The sequence below is a fragment of the Ursus americanus genome, chromosome 23, assembly GCF_024610735.1.
Source record: "Ursus americanus isolate L20-20 chromosome 23, mUrsAme1.1.p, whole genome shotgun sequence".
Classification (NCBI taxonomy): domain Eukaryota; kingdom Metazoa; phylum Chordata; class Mammalia; order Carnivora; family Ursidae; genus Ursus; species Ursus americanus.
The window spans coordinates 14773665-14791474 of record NC_142149.1 but is presented as its reverse complement, the minus strand read 5'-3'; the positions used below and the strand labels follow the sequence as shown (position 1 = coordinate 14791474).

The 17810-nt window shown below is 53.1% G+C and overlaps 1 protein-coding gene across 1 annotated transcript; it reads left to right on the top strand.

Moving 5' to 3' along the window:
• The first annotated feature begins 420 nt into the window (after positions 1-420).
• On the top strand, positions 421-15972 carry ACE (angiotensin I converting enzyme). The gene is given in 16 exon segments (XM_087854721.1): positions 421-450; positions 949-1096; positions 5139-5275; positions 5686-5844; positions 6100-6187; positions 6392-6535; positions 7309-7500; positions 7615-7712; positions 7804-7976; positions 8296-8549; positions 8552-8601; positions 8603-8787; positions 10602-10700; positions 11165-11287; positions 14842-15026; positions 15563-15972. Coding segments are annotated over 16 exon segments (2460 nt in total). The 3' UTR covers positions 15958-15972.
• The last annotated feature ends 1838 nt before the right edge of the window (positions 15973-17810 follow it).

Sequence of the window (17810 nt, the reverse complement as noted above, 5' to 3'; positions counted from 1 at the left end):
GAAGTCTGAGCCCTACCCTGTGTTGCACCTGCTAATGTCTGACGGCTGATCACTCCTCCATGACCAGCTCTTACCTACGAGGGCCAAAGGTGGGCACGGTCGCTGGACAGTCTCTCTGATCTCTCAGCACCCCTCTTGTCCCACCCTGGCTCTAATAACATAAGTGAAGCCAGTGGCTTTGGATTAGGCCCGAGTCAACTCCTGCCTCTGTACTTACTACCTATGTGACCTGGAGAATCCCATTTTCTGAGCCTATAAAATGGTTCTTGCAAACCCTCTCGTGACTGCTGCAAAGATTAGGTGAGAGAATATGCAACTTCAAGTATACAGTTTCCTCTCTCGACAATGAATGCAGCACCTCCCCCAGTCACAGACTGTGAGAGCCCGAAAGTCAAGCAGAGATCAGTCCCTCACTGACGGATGGAGAAAAAGGTCCAGAGCAGCTTGCTGGTGACAGTTGAACGCTCACATCTCCCTCCGGTGCCTTCCAGGAGCTTTCTCATGGTTTCTGTACCATTGATGTCCCTGGGGTCCAATGAGCTTGTTCACTTGGAGACTTGGCTTGCTTCAGTTCTGGAAATGAGGGCGTCACGTCTTTGGATGTCACTCTCCCCCCTCCTCTCCAGGCTTTTCTTCAGGGACTCCTACCAGATGCTGCTCAGGGCTTTCTGTTTTGCCCTCTGTGTCTCCTAAATCCTTGCTCATAGTTCTCGTCTCTTTCTCCGTCCTACATTCCAGGAGATTCCCCAGTCGTGTCTTCACAGGCCCCAGTTTCCCACTTCAGTCTGCTGCTTCGCCTGTCCACAGGGATTTTCGTTGCTCCAATTTAATAACTATATTTTTCATTTTCTCATCTCCTTCAAATCTCCTGTGTGTTCACAAAAGCCCATTCTTGCTTCATGGATTCTATTCCTTCTCTTATCACTTTAAGAGCTGCATTTTTTTTAGGTTGTGGTAAAACGTACATACCATACTCCGTCTTTAAGCAGGCAGTTCGGTGGCCTTGAGTACATTCACATTGTCCCGCAACCATCAGCACCGTATCTGATCAAGACTTTTGACTACGTGCCCCAAGTTGGAATTGCTCAATCGCATGGTAAGCCTATAACTTTTTGAGGCACCACCATACTATTTTTCACGGGGGCTGCACTATTTTATATTCCCAGCAGCGATGCACGAGGCTTCCAGTTTTTCCACGTGTTGACCAACCGATGAGGTTTTCTGGGTGGTTTGGTAGTAATCGTCCTAGTGGGGTGTCATGGGTTTGATCCGCATTTCCCCCGTCATTAATGATACTGAGCATCTTTTCAAGTGCTTATTATCCGTTTATATCTCTTCTTTAGAGAGATGTCTATTCAAGTCCTCTGCCCCCCTCTGAATGGAGTTGTTTTTCTCATTGTTGAGTTTGGAAGTTCTTTATATATTCCGGATATTAATCACTTGCCAGATATGTGATTTACAAACACTTTCTCCCATCCCGTGGGTTGCCTTTGTGCTCTGTTGTTAGTGTCCTTTGATGTGCAAAGGTTTTTAAAATTGATGAAGTACAGTTTGGTTTCCGTTGTCAATGTCGTCTGTGCTTTTGCTGTCCTATTCAAGATAGCACTGCCAAATCTCAGGTCAGGAAGCTTTTCCCATATGATTTCTTCAAAGAATTTCATGATCTTAGCTCTTATGGTTAGGTCTTTCATCCAGTTTCATTTAATCTTTCCATATGGTGTAAAGATCTATTTTTTAGTCCCTTTCAGATTGCTCCCAGACCCGTCCTTCCTCAGGTGTGTCTGTCATTTAGCACGGACTCTGGAGTCAGAGCATGTGGCTTTGAGTCCCACCTCCACTATTTGCCGGCTGTGTCACTGTGAGCAAGTTCCTCAACCTCTCTGTGCCTCTGTTTCCTCATCGATAAAGTGGGAGTGTTGATCTCAGTACGTACCTCATGTATTTTTTTATGAGGATTCATATACTAAGAGCTCACAAAGGGTCCCTAGCACCTGGAAAAGGGCTCAGAGGGGACTGGTGATCATTACTGACCTTCACGGCACTGCACTTTCTCTCGTACTTGGTCATCTTGACCTATGAGCTGTTTTTGATAGGAACATTCTTCTGCAGGGTCCCATGCGCAAGGCATGTGCACGTGTTGTGAAGATGTCCCCAGGGTCGGTTTCATGGTTGCTTACTGCAGGGCTCCCTTGGAAAGGAAGCCATCTGCTGGCTCCCAGCTTGAAGAAGGATCAGCTCTCCCCTGGCAGGCAGCCATTCTGCCTGCTTTGGGCATGGATGTGCTCTGACTTCCCACAGGGTTCCCACTAGTGATGGGCCCTGCATGAGCCCTCTTTGTCTCCCCAGTATCTGAAGAGTTCCCTTTCTTGCTTTCCAACTCAGCTCAGTATTTTGCATTTGAAAAAGCGCTATTTAGGGGCACCTGGGTGACTCAGTCAGTTAGGCATCTGCCCTCTGCTCAGGTCGCTCAGGTCATGATCTTAGGTTCCTGGGATCAAGGCCTGCATCGGGCTCTCTGCTCATTGGGGAGTCTGCTTCTCCCTCTCACTCTCCCTCTGTGCTCTTGCTCTCTCTCAAATAAATGAATAAAAATTTTAAAAACCACTATTTTTTAATCCCAAATAGCCAAAGCAATCTTGAGAAAGAATAAAGCTGGAGGCATCACACTTCCTATCTTCAAACTACCTTCCAAAGTCATCATAATCAAAATAGTATGGTCTCAGCATAAAAACAGACACATAGATCAATGGAACAGAATAGAGAGCCCAGAAATAAACCTACCCATATATGGTCAATATATTTATGACAAAGAAGCCAAGAATATGCAATGGGCAAAGGATAGTTTCTTCAATAAATGGTGTTGGGGAAGCTGGACAGCCACATGCAAAAGAATGAAACTGGACCCTTATCTTACACCATACCAAAAAATCAACTGAAAAAGGATTAAAGACATGAACATAATTCCAGAAAACGTAGAACTCCTAGGAGAAAACATAGGTGATGAGCTCCTAGACATTGGTCCTGGCAAGGATTTTTTGGATTTGACACCAAAAACAAAGACAACAAAAGTGAAAATCAGCAGGTGGGATGACATCAGACTAAAAAGCTCTTACACAGCAAAGTCAATCATCAACAAAATGAAAAAACCTACAGAATGGGAGCAAATATTTACACATTACATATCTGATAAGGGATTAATATCCAAAATATATAAAGAACTCATTCAACTCAAAACACACGAACACTCCAATTAAAAAATGAGCAGAGGAACTGGACAAACATTTTTCCAAAGACGACATACAGACGGCCAACAGGTACATGAAATGGTGCCCAACATCACTCGTCATCAGGGACATGCACATCAAAACCACAGTTAAATAGCACCTCATGCCTGGTAGAATGGCTGTTACCAAAAAGACAAGAAATAACAGGTGCTGGCAAGGATGTGGAGAAAAGAGAACTCTTGTGCACTCTTGGTAGGAATGTAAATTGGCAGCCACTATAGAAAATGGTATGGCAGTTCCTCAGAAAGTCAAAAATAGAACTACTGTCTGACCCAGCAATTCCACTTCTGGGTATTTATACCAAAAAAATGAAATCACTGTGTTGAAAAGATATCTGTGCTCCCATGTTCACTGCAACATAATTTGCAATAACCAAGACATGGGAACAACCTAAGTGTCTAATGACAGGTGAATGGATAATGAAAAGGTGGTAAAAAAACTGAGCTCATAGACACAGAGAAGAGATCAGTGGTTGCCAGAAGCAGGGGTCGGAGGGTGGGCAAAAGGCATAAACTTCTTGTTATAAGATAAAGAAGTCCTGGGAAATGTAAGGTCCAGCATAATGACTATCCTTAACAACAAAATACTGTATTTTATCAAGCGTGTCTATATGCTTGAAGCAGAACTCAGTTGGCCCACTTACCCAGAAGTGTCACTGATTTTTTTCTTTGTGTTTTAAATAATCTTGATCATAGCATCATATTTGGAGGGTCATTTGGTCAGCTTCTCTGGTAAAGATGTCAGCTCATGTGAGAGGTGAAGCGTCTAGGAGGATATGGGTGCACCTGGGCCGAGCAGAGAGTGAAAGGAACAGAGAGTGGAGGGCATGTGAGTGTGGAGGAAAGTGAATCTGAGGAAGAAATCCCAAAGTGAGATAGATGAGCTCATCTCCCCCAGACTAAGTGTGTCAGGCTAGTGGGCAGTCGCCACGGCTAGCAGAGAGCTGGGGTCCTGCCAGCTGGTGCTCAAACTCAAACCTTGAATGGAAGGTGCCAGCCACACATTCCCCACAGCCCTTACAGCCCTCTACCTTCTGTGCTTCCTCCTGACTGCAAACTCATAGCATCAGGCCATCCCTGGGGAAACAGATATAAGGACAAGGGGAAGGGAGGAAGGGTCCTGCATCGCCCTAGGAATGATTACACATCCCGTAAGAGAGAAGGAGGCCAAAAACGGGAACATAAGAGGTTAAGTCAAGAACAGGGAGAGACAACTGCGCTTCCAGATTCCAGAGACCCAGAGATGTCACTTCCGTACATCTATCCATCCACTCATCCATTCACCCATCATCCTACCCACCTTCTCAGCGGTGATGCCAGTCTGGGGAGAGCAAGGGTCTCATCGATCCCTGGCCAAGGTCCAAGGGTGGTTCCAATGCCAAGGCAAAGTGACCAAGTAGACCAGAATAAACTTTGGCCTAAAAATCAAGAGCCCTGGTTCTCTTCTTGGCTTTGCCACTAACAAGCTGTGTGAACCAGGTCATGTGGCTTGACCTCAGTCTCCTCACCTATAAAATGGGAACAGTTGGACCAGAAGGTGGGTGGGGGTTTTCCAGTTCTGACATTCCATGGCTAACCCTTCAGCCCCTGATGTCACAATATGGAGCTGGACCGCGATTGGTCCATAGCCTCACCCAGCTCTGCTGTTCTCTTGGCCATGGGCACAAGATGGACTTGCCATGGACCTTCCCTATTTGTGCTCTTCTGTTATGGGCAGCTCTTGCCATGGCTCAGGACCGAGGGTGATCAGAGCTTAGGTGGGGCTGGGACCTGAAGGAACCTGGGACCAGACAAGGGGACCAGTCAGGGGCAGGCCCCTCCCAGGACATCATGATGCCCACCTCCTTCTCTGCAGACAAGTTCTACAATGAGACCGTGGCAAAGGCGTTCCTGCAGTTTTATGAGCATACGGCCCAGGTTGTGTGGAACCAGTTCATGGAGGCCACGTGGAACTATGTCACCAACATCACCAACAAAAATCGGGAGGAGATGGTGTGGTACCACCTCAACTCCAGCCCCTTCTTCCCTTGCTCTTCTCAGGGATCTGGGGGGGCGGGGATTGGGGAACCATACCTATTCTGCCCCCTGTCCAGAGCTAGAGGAAGGAGGGAATCCCCAAAGTACATGTCAAAGCAGGCTGCAAGCTCCGGGCCTCTTGCTGCCCCCAGAAGCTCTCTAGGCAAGAATCTCTTGTTTCTTTTCCCTTGTAATATCAGCTCCTTGCTTTTAAGGACCCAGGCTCCTTCCCTTCTCCCTCTTAGCAAATCTTCAGTGATTGTGAGCCCTTAAAGTAGGCTTTGGGAAGAGATTGGTGGGGGGGGGGCTGTGACCCTGGAATTCAATGTGGGGCCCTTCGTCCCTCCCCCAACTTCCCACGATAAATGTCGTGACCCTCATTCCAGCTGCACAAGGACTCAGAGAGGTCCCAGCACATGCTGTACTTTGGCACCCGGGCCCGCCTGTTTAAGACCTCCCGGTTCCAGGACCCGGCCGTGAAGCGCATGCTGAGTAAGCTGCAGAACATAGACAAGGCGGCCCTGCCCCAGGACGAGCTCCGGGAGGTGATGGACGGAGCCCCCAGGTCTCCAGGCACATGCTCCCCACCCCAGGGGTGGGTGGGCTGGCCGGGGGGAAGCCAGACTGTCTGGGCAGGAGGGAGGTTGTCGGGCAGGGCCACAGCTTCCTCCGGGGGAGGAGAGAAAGAGGCTGGTGGGACGATGCCTCAGACAGGCCTGCCCCTCCCAGCCGGTGGGGCTAGCGTTGGGGGTGGGCCCAAGGGCTCAGGCCTGCCCTAGGTGACACCTGCCCCCCCCCAGTACAACAAGCTTCTGGCCTACATGGAGACGACGTACAGCACGGCCCAGGTGTGCCTGAATGAGGGACCCTGCCTGCCCATGGAGCCTGGTGAGCGCCCAAGCCTTGCTCCCATTCAGCCCCAGAGTCTCCAGCATCGGCCCCTTCCGCAAGCCCCCTCTCCCGACTCCCATTGTCCTCCCTGCTCCAGCTGCGCTCACTTGTTGGAGGGTGGGGGGTCTGCCTAAGGCAGGTGAGGGCAGAAGGCAGGCAGGAGCGTGTGGGTCCCACCTTGGCTCCTTTCTCTGGGCATAGACCTCCAAGAAATCATGGCCACCTCCCGGGACCAGAAAGAGCTGCTATGGGCCTGGCAGGGCTGGCGGGATGCTGTGGGTCGTCAGCTCCGCATCACCTTTGAGCGCTACGTGCAGCTCAGCAACAAGGCTGCAAAGCTCAACGGTGAGGCCCCCACACCCTTCCCTGGCCAGCCCAGTCTGTGCAGATGGCACAGGGCACAGGCTGCAGGGGGGAGGGCAAAGCTGACTCTGCAGAGGGTAAAGGCGGTAGTTGGACCTAGAGATGGGGACCCTGAGCCCTGCAGCTGGGGGAAGCAAAGGTGTTTCATTCACCATTGGTCTATAGACATTGCTTGAGCACCTACTGTGTGCCAGGCCCTGGAGAGGTTCTAAGGAGTTGTAGGTGAAAAAACAGAGAAGGTGCCCGCCCTCCTAGGTAGGGCCTAGGGTCTGGGGGACAGACAAGATTCGTGCAAACACACATCTCTGGACAAGTGCCAAGAGAAGGGGAAGGGGAGGCCTCGAGATCTCCCCCAAGGCCTGAAAGAAGGCAAGCAGGGAGTGAAAGAGCCTCCCAGGCCGCGTGATGGGAGGAGCCAGTGTTTGGGAGGATCTGAAAGGAGCCCAGGTGGTCTTAGGGCTTGGACTGGCGGGGCTCGAGGTGGGTGTGAGGACCAGGGCCTCATCCAGGTCCTATCCAACCAGGCACGGTGAGGAGCACGGAGTGTGTACTTTGCCAAGTGCTTTTCCACCCCTGATCTCATCCAATCTGAACAGTGACCTTGGGAGGCACATTTCCCACTTGGCAGATGAAGACCCTGAGGAACAGGGAGGTCAAGTGGCTTCCCCAGAAAGTGCCTGGGTCTCCTGCCTGCCAGGCCAGGGCTGAAGGAAGGGTGGGTGGTGAGTTCTTCTGAGCCCCCTCTCCTGTCCTAGGTTACAAAGACATGGGGGCCTTGTGGCGGTCCCAGTATGAGTCTGACACGCTAGAACAGGACCTGGAGCAGCTCTACCAGGAGCTGCAGCCGCTCTACCTGAACCTGCATGCCTACGTGCGCCGCGCCCTGCACCGCCACTACGGGCCCCAGCTTATCGACCCGAGGGGGCCCATCCCCGCCCACCTGCTGGGTAAAGCCCTAGCTGGTAGCCGAGTGGGGTGGGCGGAGCAGGCCTCCAAGCTGGCACCCAGCAAAGGGAGGGACGCTCTCTGGCCTCCTCTGAGCCCCTGCGCACCCCTTCCAGGGAACATGTGGGCTCAGTCCTGGGTCAACATCTTAGACCTGGTCCTGCCCTTCCCAAAGAAGCCCCCTGAAGATATCACGAAGATCATGAAAAGCCAGGTTAGTACTCGGCCTCCATCTGCCCCTGCCAGCCCCGCCCCTCCCACATGGCCCCCTGGGCAGGGCCCCATGCACCGCCTCTTCCCCACAGCACTGGAAGCCCTCCAAAATGTTCGAAGAGGCAGACATGTTCTTCACTTCCCTGGGGCTGCTTTCCACCCCTCCCAACTTCTGGAAAAAGTCCATGATGGAAAGGCCAACTGACGGGCGGGAGGTGGAGTGCCACGCCTCCGCCTGGGACTTTTACAACGGCAAGGACTTCAGGTCTCACCCTGCGCCAGCACCACCCTCCCGCCCCTCTCTTGCTCTTCTTCTCCTCGGTCCACTCCCCCTCTGTCTGCCTGTCTTAGGAGGTCTTAAGAGGTGCGTAAGGAGGTGTGTGAGCAGGGCTGGAGCCAGGCAGCAGAGAGGGATGTGAGCTGGCAATGTGGGCGAGGGGGACCTGGAGTGAGAAGGGACAGTACCCAAGGCCCTGGTGGTCTCCAGCCCAACCGCCCCAATCCCACCATGGAGTCTGAATGCAGAGATCTCCCCTTCTCCCAGGGCCTCCCCATGCTCCTTGACCCCTGCCCTTTAACCCTAGGATAAAGAAGTGCACCGAGGTGACCATAGAAGACCTGCTCTCCATCTTCCACCAGATGGGCCATATCCAGTACTTCTTGCAGTACAAGAACCTCTCTGTGATCTTCCGCGCAGGCGCCAACCCAGCCTTCGAAGAGGCCGTGGGGTCGATGATCACCCTCTCGGCCTCCTCCCACAAGCACCTGCTCAACAGAGGCCTGCTCAGCCACCAGCACCAGGACTCAGGTGATGGGGACCAAGAGGACCGTAGTAGGGCAGCCGAGCCTGAGGCTGCAGCTGGGGCTCTCTGGGCAAAGCTGAAGGGAGGGAGAACCAGGAGCCACCTCCTGACTGCTCCCCCTTCCCCAGAGGAGGAGGTCAATTTCCTGATGGGCATTGCCCTGGAGAAGATCGCCTTCATCCCCTTCGCCTACCTGATGGACCTGTTTCGCTGGAAGGTCTTTGATGGCACCATCCAGAAGGACGTCTACAACCAGGAGTGGTGGAACCTCAGGTGGGGAGAGGATGGCTGACCTGGGCTCTCTGCCCTCTTTCACGCCTGGTGGGCCGGGCTTTCGGGTCAGCCTTAAGGGCACTGCCCGTCACCATAGGATGCTGCTGCCTCTCCTTGGAGGGCAGAGTTAGGTGGGCCATGCTGGTGACCTGGGGGCCGTGGGGGACTATCACCAGATGACAGCAGCCTTACTAAGGTGGATCAGCCTCTTGCTGAATCTGGCACGAGCACTGAGCAGGCCTCTTAACCTCTCTAGGGACCCTGGCAGTGGCCCTGCCTGCTCCCGGGTAGCTGGGAAGCTCACACAAGGGTGCCCCTGGGCTCCTCCAAGAACAAAACATTGACCACCAGGCAGGCCCACCTGATCCTCCTCTCCCTTCCTGTTCCCACCAGTGGGGCTAGCAGAAGGGTGGCGGCCTGAGCTCTTTCCCTTCTGTGGAAAGAGGCCACGTGGGAGAGAAGCTAGCCCACAGCCCCTTTTCCTGCTGCCCCAACACGCGCGCACAGCTGCCTCTGGGTTAGCATCCTTACGCACGTCCAAGGTCAGAACCGCTGCCGAAAGAGCCCGCCAGCAGTCACGCAGCACCACTTCTGCGTGAGGGGCGTCCGTGGCGCATCCCCTCACCCACCACTGGCTCTCTGATGGGGTAGTGAATGCCCAAGGCCAGGGCGCCCCATGTCCTCCAGGCCTCGAGCCTGCTAGCCACAGCATGGTTTGGGGTGACCGTGGAGGGGCTGCCAGCTCTGCATGAGGCCCTTATGTTTCTTTGAACCTGTGCAACATCCCATGGTCATTCACAGGAGAAGAATGTGTGACCAGCCCACAGTCACATGGCAACCCAGGGTGGCAAAGCTGGGTGCTCCTCTCTTCATCCACTCACCCTCCTACCCCCACCCCAAATTCAGGCCCTGGCCTCACTGGTTGGCAGAGTCTTGACCTTGCACTCCTCCAAGGGCAACCCCTACCCCCATCTGGTGCAGGGATACTTGCAGGGGCCCTTTCCTTCCCTGGGTCAGCTGCACCCACCACCGCCATGGTGGAAACCGGGGGCTAAGGGAGAGAGGTGGCAAGTTCCTAGACCTGAGCAAGGAAGGCTCTGTCGACTGGGAGAGCCACCACCTGACTGTCTGCCGACCCCAGAGGATGGTTCAGAGGCGACCTGTGAGCCAACAATCAAACTTTTCCTAGTCTTTGTCTCATCCCAGAGATGGATCATTTTATCCGCATCTTCCAGACAACATTTTGCAACAAGACTCAGTGACAATTAGTAACTTTCCCACCATGACACAGTGCAGAGGGTTAATGGCATCTGAAAGTTAATGGGATCTGCCAGTGACTAGTTCCGTGACCTCCCACCAGTTCCCTGACCTCTAAACTTTTGTCACCTCATCTGTAAACTGGGAACAGTAACAGCACTATGCCGCAGAGATGCTCTTCTGTTTTCTTCTTGGCACTTCTTGCCAGATGAAACAACCTTGTTGATTGGTCTCTAACCGTCTTCATCATTAGGATTATAAGCAAGACCTTGCTCAGCCCATTCCCTCCCAAGTCTCCAGCACCATGACAGTGTCGAGGGAGTCTGTGTGAAGAGCTTAGCACGGTTCCCCCACAGAGGAAGTCAGTGTTAACTACTGTTACTATTTGATTTGAATTCCCAATCCCATGTGTTTTCAACTCACGTATTTAATCTATAAAAATGCATTAAGTGTCCTACGCCCGCCAAGTCTGCTTTTGGTAGCTGTGCAAGTGCTTCCCAGGGAAAAGGCTCTGAGAACGCAGCTGGGTGGTACCAGCCCCCTGTTCTCCCGGGCAGGTTGAAATACCAGGGCATGTGCCCCCCCATCCCTCGGACAGAGGATGACTTCGATCCTGGTGCCAAGTTCCACATCCCTGCCAGCGTGCCCTACATACGGTAACGGTCTGGGCCCTGCCAGCAGAAGCAGCTCTGGGAGCTGGGGGCTGGGGGCACGGGAACCAGGCTGAGGATTCCCAGGAAGGCCCTAGAGCCAAATGTTCGCCCCGCCTACCCACCCATCTCCTCTGCTGGGCTGCACAGCCTCCGGAGGGGCCCACCCGGGGATAATTTGGGCTTTTAGATCAGATTCTGTATGGAGGGCAGAGCTGTTGGGAATATTCTAAAGCCTCTAGCTGTCCCCAAGCGGAGAGCAGGAAAGGAGGCAAGGGTTGGTTCAGAAGGCTAAGAAGGAGAGCCCCAGGCTGAGGTGGGACCTTGCCGAAGGAGCCTCCGCCCAGCAAGGCTGGGCCCTAGTGGAGTCCTCGGGCCCCTGCCTGTCTGAGCTGCCAGCCTCCAAATGGCTCCGGGCTTCCCAGCCCTGACACCAGCTCCCCAGCCTGCGCTCCCGTTCCTCTACCCAGGTACTTCGTCAGCCTCGTGCTCCAGTTCCAGCTCCACGAAGCTTTATGCAAGGCCTCGGGTCACATGGGCCCACTGCACCGGTGCGACATCTATAACTCCAAAATGGCTGGGAAGCTCCTGGAGTGAGTGCTCCCCTCCCTCATTTGTTCTCAGTGCCCCTGCCCCTTGCCGGATGCCTGCCCCTGGCCCCCTCTCCTCACCAGGCCACCCCAGGCACCCTGAGCAGGTCTCATTGACCTTAGAGGTTAGTGGAAGTTCTTCCTTGTGTCTGACTACAGTCTCTCCTACGATAATCGAAGCCCATTTCCTTGTGTGTAGCCCTTCACGGTCAGAGACTACCTAGCCTCTCCTGCTCACACCCACACACTCTCACACTCACTCACACACAAACTTGCACACACTCACTACTACACACTCCCTCTCTCACCTGCGCCCATGTGCCCCTGCACGCACGCGTGCATACACACACACACACATACCAACAAATCAGACTGTCCCAGATGGGAAGCCACTGCTGGAGTCCAGCCTCAGCTCCAGACTTCCACCCGAATCCCTTCATCCTTTCCTCCCAAGGTGCTCGCCTATCCTGGGCAGCATTTGATGCACCCTGGGGCGCACACGGCTCTTCCCACCTCTTCTTGGAGGTGCCCGGATGCAGCTCCCAGGCTGATCCAGGTTGCTTTCACACCAACCTTTAGGATGCTCTGGCCAGCGTGTGGTCCACTTTGACTCCCTACCCCCAATCTTTCTTCCTGCACTTGGTCCCCAGCCATCCTTTCCATTCCTGCCTCTGCAGAGGTGGTTTTGGTCCTGAAGCAAACCTGGAGGGGTGGGAGGCTGACCTGATGGCGGGGAGCACTTGCTAGTAGAGGCTGGGCTCTCTAAGGAGCGCTCTTACAAGGTCTCACGTGAGCAGCTCATAACTTGCAAAGTGGATACAATTAGCCACATTTCATAAATAATGAAACTAAAGCTAAGAGAGATAATATGAACGCCCGTCACTCCTCTAGCAAGGGGCAAAATCAGCCTTTGAGTCCTGAACTGACTCTAGAACACCTCATTCACGCTGTTGCTTCCACCAACCAAGGGATACAGGTCTGATGAGGTCAGACCTAGGTCAGCTGGCTCCAAAATCAGTGCTTCCAGCACTGAGATGCAGAGCCCACCCACGGACACGGTCTTTCCCCCACCAGTTTTCAACCCCTTTCAGGAAGTCCATATCCCTGATTGGTCAAGGTCATCTTGAGTTTTATTCCTGTCTCCCAGGGGATTAACATAGCCATTGGTATCCTTTGCGAATTTAATGAGCGTATTTGTGACTCCACCACGGAGTTTGTCAGCAACCACTAGGCCAGGTGGAGTTGCAAGACTGATCCCCTGGCTTTGCTCCCAGGGAGGGCGGCACCCTGCATGCCGATTATCAACCTTGTCTGTTTGCTTCCATCTTTTCACACTATAGGGGTTTTTGATAACCCACTGCCCATGTTTGAGTTTTTCTGAATGTGTGGAACATAAGGGGCCTCTCTGCTCTCTGCTTTCATGTCTCTGGCGCCCCCATCATTTATTCATTCAGCAAACATTTACTTGTGCACGTGTCAATCAGCTTGCCCTGCGTCCAGCAGGGGGCAATGAGCCTCAGGATAAATCAATAACCATGATTCAAGAAAGGAGCTGGTGCAGTAGGAAAGGGCTTTGGTGAACATGCAGAGAGGGAGAGGAGGTCATGCCGGGGGACCAGGAAGGGATCTCTGTCCCCAAAAGCAGAAGTGCAAGAAATAGCAGACATCTGTTTTCTACACATCAACTCACTTTTAACTCTGAGCCTTCACCACTTGATTGGTGAGACATTTGACCTCGGTCATTCTCACCACCCCCTCTCCTATCACCACCCCCCAGGGCACACATGGCTCCCAGGATCTGACTTGGCATCAAAGCACCTGCCAGTCAACACTGGTCATTGCTCACCCATCCTCACACGTTGCCTTCCAGACCCCTGGATGCCAGGGAAGACCCCCAAGTTCCAGGTTTAGGACTTTGAATGCTATCTTCTGGGCAGAGGGCAAAGGAGAGGGCTCTGAGAAAGGGGGATGTCCTGAGCTTTGGAGAAATGAGACAGAGCAGAGTGGAATATAGGTTGTGTGTGGGAGGTGAGTGCAGAGGAGAAGGGGGAGGGCAAGATTCTTGGCTGCTCTTTTACCTAATATATCTTAGAATTTGACTCATCCTCCTATATGTGATGGCTCTGGGTTGGTTCTGCTGGGAATGGAGAGTTGAAGTGGATTTGGTCCAACTTCCCAAAGCCCTTGGCTCATCCAGCCAGCCGTGGTAGGCCTGACTTTGTCCGTGGGGCCCATTGCAGCCACCTCGGAGTTGAGGGTTCCAGTTACGACCTTTGCAAGTCTCATGTGCTGGCCACATTGGCTATGAGCTGGGTTTTGGTCAAACCTCTTGTCCCTCCAAGGCTGAAGGACTGTTTCTAAGTGGGTAGACTTTTAGTGGTCAAAACTTCTCTCTCGTCACGTCCTTCCTTTATCCCAGGACCCCGCATCTGATAAAATCCCCTTACCTAAAGTTAGTTGTGGGGTTTTGTTTTGTTTTTCTTTTAATCATGATGACTTTTCTCCCGCACTTCTCTCAGATCTTAACTACATTTTCCCCTAGTGGTTTCTGTCAAGGATCCACTAACCTTTAGTTTCCCCCTCATTCTGTCTCTGTTCTTTATGAAGCAATGCATACAAGCGTGTGCATGCTACCAAGCCCTCTTTCACCACCATTATGTGGCTTAATCTGCACCACAATGAAAAGTGGGTATTAAGGGGGCCCATTTTCCTGATGGAGAAACTGAGGCTAAGAGGAGTTTAGTTGATTGCCTGAGGTTATACAGCCCCTAAGTAGCACTGCTGAGTCTTGAACCTGGGTCCTGCTAGTCTACACTCCACAGTCCTGATTTGTGGGCCTCTAGAGCCCATCTCTCTCCTGGTCAGATGAGGACACAGTTTAAGAAGGATCGACGTATGTCCTCCACTGCCTCTGCAGGGAGCCCTGGTGGGGAGCAGCCAGGAGCCCTGGATTCAGCACACTCTGTGCCCCCTCCAAGCCTTAGGCTGGTCCCCCTGCCACCAAACACCGGGTGTGCTTGGTGACAGCTGACATTAGTGCAGCACTGCAGGCCATACACAGAGTTCATCCCACGCTCACCAACTCCCTAATCCTCCCAAACACTCCCTGTGAGACCAGAAAGGAGCAGCCCCTCCCCTACTGACAGAGAGAACCTCATGGGAAACAGCGTCTCAAGATTTTATGCCTGAGTCCAGGAGAATAATGATCATCACAGTGGCAGTAATAATAATAAGTATTATTATTATTATTATTGTAACATTCATCACCTGCCTACTATGATCCCAGCATTGTGTCTATTTAATCATCATGCCAACCCTAGGAGATAGTACTGTAACCTCCATTTTATGAATATGGACACTGAGACTCAGAGAGGTTAAGTCACTTGCCCAAAGCCCCACAGGATTCAAATCCAGGTGGGTCTTATTTCAGAGCTTGTGATTTTATCCACGGCTCTGAGCTCTATGGGAAGAGTCTGGCTAGCAAAACCATAGGGCCAGGGAGGGGCACACTGAGGGTCCCAGCAGCACCAGCCTCACAGCTGTGTCCACTCTCCCAGAGATATCCTAAAGCTGGGCTCAAGCAAGCCCTGGCCAGAAGTCCTGCAGAAGATAACCGGGCAGACCAAAGTGTCTACAAAGGCCCTTATGACCTACTTCAAGCCCCTGCTGAACTGGCTGGTCACCGAGAATGTGCGGCAGGGGGAGATCCTGGGCTGGCCAGACTTCAGCTGCACCTTTGAAGGTTTGATCATCTGACCCTGGTGCCAGCTCTGGTACAGCCCCAAGCCCTACCCTAGCCTGCCCTGGGCCAGTCCCTACCACAACCCAGCCTTAACCCCTAGCCTAATCTATGACCTGGCTTGAACAAGCAACACCCCTGTTGCTACATGACCCTGTCTGCACCTGAAGCAGCCTTGGCCAAGACCACAGCCCATGGCCCAGCCACTGACTCAGTTGCTTCCTTGCATGCTGTTCAGCTAGAGGGCCAGGTTGGCATCCGAGCACAGGGTGGGCTTCTTTCCTCTTGACCCTTGCATGGAGCCACCACTGGGCACCATGGGGATGTAGCCCTATATATGCCCATCTCCTCCTTCTCTCTCTTCTACTCCTCTTTCTCACCCTCCTTCCAGGGCAATGCCCTCACCTATGGCTTAGAAGGTAGGTGCCTGAGGCTGAGGGAGGAGGCCAGTGGCAGTCGGGTACTCTGATTTCCATGGGGCACCCCAGGGCTCCCTCCCTCCTCCTGCCTGCTCTACAAGACTCCCATGTCTTCCACAGAAAAAGACACAGACAAGGTGACATTTCTGAGTCTGGAGCTGGACCCTGACCAGGCCAAATTTGGGCAGTGGGTGTTGCTGGCCATCAGCTTGGTCATGTTCCTGGTGGCCCTACTGCTGGCCCGCAGGTTGTACTCTCTGGAAAAAAGGTCACTGTCCCAGGACACCAATGCGCAGGACACCGGTTCACGGGACTCCAGTGCCCCCGAGACACAGCCCAAAGCCTACTTCCTGGGCATAGCCATGGAGCCCCACCTAGTTGCCAAAAGACAGTGGATCCTTCTGGGCCTCTGCCTCATCTTGACAGTGTGCTCAATCAGCCTGACCATTCGGATTTTCACGCAGTACTACAGGAAGCCTCGGTGGATGAGAGCTGAATGGTGGAGCTGGGACTAGACACCAGTACGACTGGTGAGGCTGGAGGGCAAGAGGAGGGTGGCCAAGGCAGAGAGGACTGGGGGCTGGGGAGGGGGAAGCTTGCATGCACAGTGTCCAGATGCAATTGGGTGCAGCTGTGGCCGATCTGGGTACGTGGGGGTTTATAATTGTGTGTTTGGAACTCACGTATGTGTACAGGCTACTCACTGTGTGTGATTCCATGCATGCCCTGGGTTCCAGATCAACCTCCCTCCCCTAGGGAGGGCTCAGGAGCCATGGTTTTAGTGACCCAGTGACTGTGTCCCTCTAATTCGGCCCCAACCCCAATTCCTGCCCCAAACTGTTTTTCACACAACCTTGTTTTCTTCAGGAGCCCAACTGTGGGGCTGGGCCAGGACTGCAGTGCCCAAGAAATGTCCTCTCTGGCTAGAAACAGGACACTGCTTCAGTCCCCTTATAAAACGTATTCAAGTAGAACTGGACATTCTGTACGAATCACTGGTGCCCAGTTCATGAGCACTGTGCTCTGTCTGCTATCCAGCACATCTTTCTGCTGATCCTCTGGCCTACCCTGTGTGGGGCTGCATAATCCAGCCCCAAAAGCTGTTTGTCAGCCGCGTGAGAAGCAAGTATCCTCACTAACTACCCCATGGCCCTCCCTGCCCCAGTCCAGGCCCTCCCAAATGGAGACAGTGGGTAGCTGGGCACCAAGCCAGGCTTGATTAATGATTGACTTCTTTAATATTTAAACAAAGCTCATCTCCAGCCACTCCGCTCCGGAGATGGCCTTGTTCAACACACACACACCTGCTGCCTGGCCCGTTGCCCTGGGGATGGAGCAGAGGGCAAACAGCACCTTTCCAGCCTCAGTGGGGGAGGGGAAATGGGATGGAGAGAGCTGTAGGAGGGCATTTGGCAAATGAGTACTCTAGGGACAAGCTTGAGAAGAGACAGAAGAGGCCTCTGCTCCTTCCCCTTCTAGCCCTTTCTTTCTAGCCCAGGTCTGCCCACCACGGGCATGCCACAGCCAATATATGTAGGCTTACTGAGTTTGGACTGAGGCCCCAAGGCTGAAAATCAGTGCCTGTCAGAGATTAGGGGAGTCTTGAGGCAAGTAGCATCATAACCAGTAACCACAGAGATGGGGCAGTTGGGCGACAGTTGAGTTGGTGGGAGGGTAGTCAAAAGATGGGACTGGCTCTGTCTAGATTAAGGATCTGAACCTAAAAGTCAAGTGTTCAGGGCACAGGAGGGCCTGGGCTGAGATCTCCATGGACCCTACCTCTGCCCCAGGTTTCAAGAAGTCTTCTTGAACTCTGGCTGAGCCTAAGAAACTCCTGCTCCAACTGCCGGCTCCACAGCACTCTTGTTGGATGTCTCTGTCACTGCTCTTACTTTGCTGTGCTGTAATGTCCTTATGTGTCCCCATTACTAGCTGTTAGCTTTGTAAGGGCAGGACACCCATCAGGAGTGTGCCCCTGCATAATATCTTTAGCCAGCACAGGCCATAGCACATGGTGGAGACTTGGAAAATGTTTGAATGAGAAAGTGAATGAATGAGCATCCCGCTGCCCAAGTCCCTCCTCAGAGCTCAGCATCCTGCTCTGAGCCCACGAGAAACAGCTCACCTTTCCTCCACAGCCAGCCTGCACCCCCAAATAAGGGGCAGCCAGGACAACTCTGCCCCCTTAGGAGGCCACACTTGCAGCCCTCCCATTCCCCAGCCACAGTGGCCAACCAGGCCCCCATCAGGCATTGTGGCTCTGCGTGGCAAAGGCACACCCAGCCCAGGACTCCAAGCCTCTCATCTGGACTCCAGCAAAAACCTCACTGAGCCTCCTTGTCCATCCTCTCTCCCCCACCCGCCATTG